Source organism: Rhodotorula toruloides (genome assembly GCF_000320785.1).
Source record: "Rhodotorula toruloides NP11 unplaced genomic scaffold Scaffold9, whole genome shotgun sequence".
Taxonomy (NCBI): Eukaryota; Fungi; Basidiomycota; class Microbotryomycetes; order Sporidiobolales; family Sporidiobolaceae; genus Rhodotorula; species Rhodotorula toruloides.
The window spans coordinates 600,913-608,097 of NW_015622969.1; the positions used below are offsets into that span (position 1 = coordinate 600,913).

General features: G+C 62.2%; 2 protein-coding genes across 2 annotated transcripts; both read left to right on the forward strand.

Moving 5' to 3' along the window:
• Positions 1 to 395: 395 nt before the first annotated feature.
• Positions 396 to 4,479, forward strand: RHTO_08165 (sodium/potassium-transporting ATPase subunit alpha; the record flags this gene model as incomplete). Its single annotated transcript, XM_016421819.1, has 13 exons — positions 396 to 601; positions 671 to 908; positions 968 to 1,224; positions 1,279 to 1,568; positions 1,687 to 1,725; positions 1,782 to 1,921; positions 1,994 to 2,828; positions 2,886 to 3,118; positions 3,184 to 3,314; positions 3,434 to 3,571; positions 3,630 to 3,669; positions 3,730 to 4,100; positions 4,167 to 4,479. 13 exons carry the CDS (start codon positions 396 to 398, stop codon positions 4,477 to 4,479), a joined length of 3,231 nt encoding a protein of 1,076 aa, XP_016273931.1.
• A 243-nt stretch (positions 4,480 to 4,722) lies between these two features.
• RHTO_08166 (uncharacterized protein) lies at positions 4,723 to 6,996 on the forward strand (the record flags this gene model as incomplete). Its single annotated transcript, XM_016421820.1, has 4 exons — positions 4,723 to 5,002; positions 5,074 to 5,508; positions 5,562 to 5,731; positions 5,791 to 6,996. The coding sequence occupies 4 exons, from the start codon at positions 4,723 to 4,725 to the stop codon at positions 6,994 to 6,996; spliced, it is 2,091 nt and encodes a 696-aa protein (XP_016273932.1).
• Positions 6,997 to 7,185: the final 189 nt, after the last annotated feature.

Consider the following 7,185-nt stretch of genomic DNA (forward strand, 5'->3'; position numbering starts at 1 on the left):
TGCTCCTCAGATCAGTTGAGCGAAGTTTCCGCCTGCGCGACTCCGTCTGGTGGCTCGCGAACAGCTTTGTGCGAAGCTACTCGCCGCCAAGATACCACTCAGCTGATTGAGCGGCTCAAGCGGGCTCACAGATGCGGGAGTGAGCGGTATCGGCCTCGAGCAGCGTGGGAACAGGTCGCGCAATGAGGGCTTTCTTCTCCTCTGACCGGGCTGAGGTGTTTGCGATAAACATGTGAGGAGGCCTTTGTTGAGCCAAGGAGGAGGCTGTACGGGCGCAATTGGCGACGAGGGACGACCACGCTTCTTCTCCTCCTCCTTCTCTCCTCCTTTGTGCTCCCTCGCCCGCTTGCTCCGCCTTCTCTCCCCGTGCTCTCGCTACACGACTCACAGTCGCCATGCCCGACAAGAAGATCGACTACGACCTCGAATCGACCACCTCGCGCTCCTCGACAGTCCAGAGCGCCCTCCCAGTCCTCAAGTCCCGCACACACTACGCATCAGGAGCGAACCTGCGCCGCATGTCTACGATCGAAAGCGTTCGTGCGACCACTCGCGCTCAGCAGCAGAAGGCGCGCGTGATTGGGGACTTCCGAACTCTCTCGTGCGTTTGCGCTCGTTCCGCCCCGACGCAGCCCGGCTGACATCTGGCGGCATGCGACTTGCCTCGCAGCATCCACGTCACCGAGAGTCGCGCCGAACCAAAGCTCGTCGAGAAGGCCAAGCGCAAGGCGAGCAAGGATATCGACGACATCGCGACCCTCGACTGGCACAAGCTCTCCATCGATGAGCTCTGCCAGCGACTCGGTGTCGCGCCAAAGTCCGGACTCGACAAGATGATGGCGGCGAAGCGACTCGCGAAGGACGGCAGGAACGTCTTGTCGCCGCCCAGGACGAACTGGTTCGCAAAGGTGTGATCAGCTTCTCCCGCTCATTCACCGCGTCCCTCTGACGAACCCTTTGCACACAGATCTTCTGGTACTTCTTCGGCGGGTTCGGCACGCTCCTCTTCGTCAGCTCGATCCTCTGCTTCATCGCCTGGAAACCGCTCGGCGAACCCAATCCATCGACCGCCAACCTCGCCCTCGCCGTCGTCCTTCTCATCGTCGTTCTGCTGCAGGCGGTCTTCAATGCCTGGCAGGACTTCACGACGAGTCGGACGATGGCTGCCATCGCCGGTGTCCTCCCTACCTCGATTCTGTGCCGTCGCGAGGGCGAGACGAAGGAGTGAGTCCTGCTCGCTCACGGTAGCGGTTTCTCTGCTAATCAGTCGACTCGCAGGTTACCCGCCTCCGAGCTCGTCATGGGCGACATCGTCTTGCTCCAGCTCGGCGCGAAAGTTCCGGCCGACATCCGCCTCATCGAAGTGTCCTCGGACCTCAAGTTCGACCGCTCGATTCTGACCGGCGAATCACTCGCTGTCGGTGCGACACTTGACTCGACGGACGAGAACTTCATGGAGACGCGGAACGTCGCCTTGCAGGGCACGCTTTGTACTGAGGGATCTGGGGTCGGTGTCGTCGTTGGACGTGGGAACGACACCATCTTCGGCCGAATCGCCAAGGCCGCCGGTGGCAAGCGTCCGGTTCGCTCGACTCTTGAAGTCGAAATCGCTCGCTTCGTTTTGATCAATGCGCTCCCTTCTGTCGATACCGACCGCTCCATTTGCTGACGCTTGTCCGCACATAGTCGCCGGTCTCGCCTTGTCTGTCGTCGCCATCATCGTCGGTGCGTCGCCTTCCTCCCTCCTCGCAGGTTAGTCAACTCATCTTCGCGCCTTGCAGTCTTCTGGGCCGCCTTCTTGCGTCGCCGTCATCCCGACTTCATCAACGTACCGACCTTGATTGTCGACTGCGTCTCGGTCGCTGTTGCGTTCATCCCGGAAGGCCTTCCTTTTTGCGTCACGATGTCCCTGACGGTCATCGTGCGTTCGGCTCGCGTCGCTGCTCTAGTATAGCTTGGCTGACACTCTTCGTCCATCGCGCAAGCCCGCCAGATGAAGCGCAAGGGCGTACTCTGCAAGTCGCTCGCAACGGTGGAGTCGCTCGGAAGCGTCTCGCTCATCTGCTCCGACAAGACCGGCACGCTCACGCAGAACAAGATGGCCGTCGCGAACGTCCTCGTTGGTGACATCGCCTACAACGCTGGAGAGGCGTTCAAAGTCGCGCTCAAACCGACCGATCCCGTCCACTCCGCCCTCAACCAGCTCATCTCCGTCGCCGCCGTCTGCAACGACGCGACGTTCGTCGGCAAGGAGGACGAAAACATGCCGTCGCAGGACAGGAAGGTCGTTGGCGACGCTACCGACACTGGCCTCCTCCGCTTTGCCGCCTCAATCGCCTCTGTCAACGAGCTCCGCAGCACTGTCACCGAAGTCGGCAAGCTCGCCTTCAATTCGCGCAACAAGTTCGCTCTCAAGCTCGTCTCGAAGCGCACCACCTCGACCGCGGTCCTCACGGGACTCACCGACGGACTCGAGTCTCGCGAGCAGCTCCTCCTCGCCAAAGGCGCTCCCGATGTTCTCATGCCCCGCTGCACCTCAATCCTCCAGGCCGACGGTACTACCCTTCCGCTCACCGACGAGGCACAGGAGTCGCTCTCGGCCGTCCAGAAGCGCTTCGCCTCGCTCGGACAGCGAGTCCTCCTCTTCGCCAAGCGCTCCGTCTCGAGCAAGTCCACGTCGAACATGGTCGGCACGGACGAGGAAAAGATGATTGCGCTCGTCGAGGACCTCACTGTCGTCGGTCTCGTCGCACTCGCCGATCCTCCGAAGCATGATTCGAGGGAGACGGTGGAGAGATGCCGCGCGGCCGGCATCCGTTTCTTCATGGGTGCGTTCGGCGGATGTACATTTCTGCATGCGACCGCTGACGCTCTTCTCGGCGCAGTCACGGGCGACTTTGCGCTCACCGCTGCTGCCATCGCCCGCCAAGTCGGCATCATCACCTGCCCGCCTCATCTCGTCAAGGGCTTCAACGACCTCTCTCCTCACGACGGTTCTGCATCAACGAGCGTCGTCAGTCGAGACAAGCTCGAGCATGAAGATATGGCCTCGACGACCGCTCTCGTCCTTTCGGGCGCAGACTTGCTCAAGCTTTCGGAGGAACAGTGGGCGCAGGTTGTGAAGGCGCGTCTCTTTCGTTTCGCTGTGAGTAGGCAGACGCTAACGGGAGCTTCGTATCGCAGTTCGACGAGATCGTCTTCGCCCGCACGAGTCCGCAGCAGAAGCTTCAGATCGTGAAGCGCTTCCAGGACGATGGCTGTACGGTTGGGTGTACCGGTGATGGGACAAACGACAGTCCGGCGCTCAAGCAAGCGTGCGTGCGGTCATTGTCTCCCTGCAGCTCTTCGGTCCAGCTGACTCTCCTTCGGTTCCCTGTAACCCTCCCGTGTCGCGCCATACTGTTGCGGTTCATGTCACCCTTTTTGTCGATAGGGACGTGGGCGTTGCCGTCGCGGGCGGTTCCGGCGTCGCAATGGAGGCGGCCGACCTGGTCCTCCTCGACGACTTCAGCGCCATTGTCACGGGTATCGAGTCGGGCCGCCTCTGCTTTGAGAACCTCAAGAAGAGCATGTGAGCCAGGTCGTTTCCTCCATTGTCGCTGCGACGCCCTGACACCGTGAGCGTTCAGCCTCTACCTCCTGCCGGCTGGGTCGTTCTCCGAGCTTACGGTGCGTTCAACTCCGACGTCTCGCTCACTGACTCAGCACTGAGACCTGTATCGGCCGCAGCCCGTCATCTTGAACGTCTTCTTCGGCTTGCCCCAGGCCTTGTCGTCCATCCAGATGATCCTCATCTGCGCCATCACCGACGTTCTTCCGGGCATCAGCCTCTGTTACGAGAAGCCAGAGGCAGATCTCCTGCTCCGCCCGCCTCGCCGGCCCAAGCAGGACCACCTCGCCGACCCGCGTCTCATCATCCATGCCTACGCCTTCCTCGGCATGCTCGAATCCCTCACGTCGATGGTCGCCGCGTTCTACTTCGGCTTCCAGCGACATGGCATTCCTTTCAGCGCGCTTTGGCTTCAATACGGAAACTATGCGGTCGACGCCGATGTTCTTGCGGAGGCGACGAACCGCGCCCAGTCGCTCTATTTCTTCAAGTGCGTTTGCCAGGACTTCGCCTAAAGTCTCTCGTCTTTCGTCCGTGCTGACTCGCTCTTACGCAGCCTCGTGATCTGCCAGTGGTTCAACCTCCTCTCAACTCGCACTCGCCGTCGTTCGCTCTTCCAGCAGGATCCGCTCTTCCACCCTCACACTCGCAACCTCCGCCTCTTCCCCGCCATGCTACTCGCGCTCGTCCTCGGCATCTTCTTCTCGTACCCCAAATTCTTCCAGGACGTCTTCCTCACCCGCGCCATCCCCGCCCAATACTTCTTCCTACCGGAGGCGTACGGCCTCTGCATCCTCGGCATGGACGAGGCGAGGAAGTTGGCCGTGAGGAGGTGGCCCGACGGGTTCTTTGCGAAGACTGCGTGGTAGACGGTGAGGGCTTCTCTTCAGGATGCGTTCGGGGGAGGGTCCGTTGCAACGGTGATTCTTGCTCAGCACGGCGTTCCTGCTGTCGAGGCGTCTGCTGAGAAGGTTACGAGCCAGATTAGAGCGTCCCAGCGTCAATCAACAGCAGTTCTCAGGTTGCGTCTCCTGGACTTAGCCGTTTCGCGTTTCTTCCGCTCATTCACCTCTCAACCTCTCACCTCGCTCAGTCGGGCGCTGCCGCTCGCTATGGACTCGTCTGCTGTCTCACGAGCGCCATCGCCGGCTCCAACACCCCGCCACATCCCGTCGCTGCCCTCCCTACTCCCCGCCCCGGCAGCTCCTCCCGCAAAGCGTACCAACCTCGTCGAGCTCAAGCTGCGCCTGGCTGAGCTGCTGACGCCTGAACAAGGCGCCGTGTACTGGGCTGGCCTGGGCGACTTTGTCTGCGGGCGGATCAACAGGCAGGAATGGGACGAGGTGTTGAAGCGGGCGTTCGGCAAGGACAGGGCGAGGCGGGCAGAAGCAGGTGCGACGAGACGCTTCTTAGATTTCGTGAGCAATCACAACGGTGCTGACTGTCCAGCCTCGTCCCCTCAGTCAAGTTGCACAACGCTCTCCTCCTCGCGATACTCTACAACACGACTCGCCCGTTCCTCCCTCCTTCTTCCGTCCGACACTCTGGCTTTCACCCACGAGGGGCGAAGAAGCGCGGTCTCGCGGCGGGCGAAGGTGGCGAAGTGGAGGAAAAGAGGCGGCGACTGCTCAAGGACAAGGTGATGGCTCTCGGCAGGCGGGAGCGCGGCGATGTCAAGCTGCTGGGTACGGCGAGTGCGGGACCGGCATCGGCATCTTCAGGGCGGGGGAAAGGGCTGGCGGCGGTTGAGGAGGAGCGCAAGCGGAAGCGAAGAGCGGGCGAGGCTTTGAGCGAAGCAATGGGTGGTGCAAGTCGCGGTGGTGGCGGTCGGATTGAGATGGATGGCGTGCCGAGGGCCCTGCGAGAGCGGGAGAAGGAGGGTGCGCCGCTGCCGCCGAGTACGTCCAGGCTTCCTCGCTCATCGCCAATCTTGCTCACTTTCGCCTTGCAGCTTTGTCGCAAGATTACCTTCGCCTCGTTCAGACGCCGCTCTGTTGCGAGTCTCGTGTTCTGCCGGACTCGGAGACCCTGCGGGATCGCATGACGGCGACGGCGTACGAGGAGGGCTTGGCGGAAGGCGTCGAAGGACGAGCATCTACGCTTGTGCAGGGTGCCATGGAGGTGCGTTCATCGCTCAGTCAGCTTACAGAGCACCTGCTGACTCCTCGCGAGTCGCGCAGCATCACCTCAAGAACATGCTCGCTGCTGTCGTCTCCCTTGTTCGCGGCACTCGACAGGCTGCGCCTCCACCTCCTCGAACAGCTTCTTCCTCTACTGTTTCGACACCAGCGCCCTACTCTACGTCGACCTTCGCGCCAGCCGGCTCTGCGCCATCTGCTCCTTCCCCCGCACCGCCTGCTGCAGCCTCTCCCGCACCGGACGCTTCGCTCTCACAGGAGCCCGTCGACGAGCGAGAACCGCTCACGATTGCCGACTTCCACGCCCTCTTCGCCATCTCCCCCTCGCTCCTCGGCCAACATCCCAACGTTGGTGCCGTCGAGCGGATGTACGCCCTGCCTCCACCCGACTCGGACACGTCGGATGAGGATGAGAGCGAGGCTGAGCGCGAGGAGGCGCATGCGCAGGCGAGGACGGCGGATCAGCAGAAGGCGCTTGAAGCAGCAAGGGACGCCGAGGGAGCCACCGAGATGCTCGGTGCGAAGCCTCTTAACGCAGCGGTTGCCACGCTCTCGTCGGGTGCGTCGAGCTCAACTGGCATGGGTGCCGGCAAGAAACCTCGCTTGTCTCGCTCGCGCGCATCCTCGTTCTACGGCGCGACTCGGCCTGTACCGGTTTCGGCTCCCTCCTTCGCCAGCGGCATCAAGGGCAAGGGGCGCTTCGTCATCGACCCCTCTTCCCTCCATGGCATTCCCGAAGGTCACCCCGCCGTTCCGCATCTTCCCTCAACTCCTCAGCCTCTCCTTCCTGCGCACCTCGCTGGTCCACCCGTCCCTTCCGCCTCGCCTGCAGCAGCAGCTGCCGCGAGCGCGTCGACCACCGCGCCTGGTCAGCTTAGTCCGAAGAGTCTTGCCTTGCGCAACTCGCTCTTCCCGGAGCTGATGGGCGAGTCTGGCACGGCGACGCCAGCAGGCGATGCTGTTTCGAACGGCGATGGCAACGGGACGACGACGGATGGCGGCGAGAGCGAGTCGGAAGACGACGGCAAGGGGCTGTCGGGAACGCCAGCGCCGCCTTCAACCGGTCTCAAGATCAAGCTTGGCAACTCTGCTGTCGGTCAAGCGGGTCAGACTGGCAGGCGCGCGAGCATGTCAGGACCACCGGGAGCGGGACGGCCGATGCCGACGAACGAGAAGGACCGCGAGGCAGGGAGGAAGCTGTGGGAGGTCGTCGACTCGGTTGGGCTGCTCAACGGGGTGCTGCAGTAAGAGGAGTCTGTGTTGCCGTGCAGTCTATGTTGTCTCTTCACTGTCTCGATGTAGCGGTCCAGAGAAGCGTCGGAACGCGTCGAGAGACGAAGCGCAGGACGAGTACCGCGAGCTTGCGAGAGTCTCGAAGGAGACGCCGGCGGTTTGTTCATAAGACTGCATTTCCGTCCCGCTGCAAAGAGACGAGGA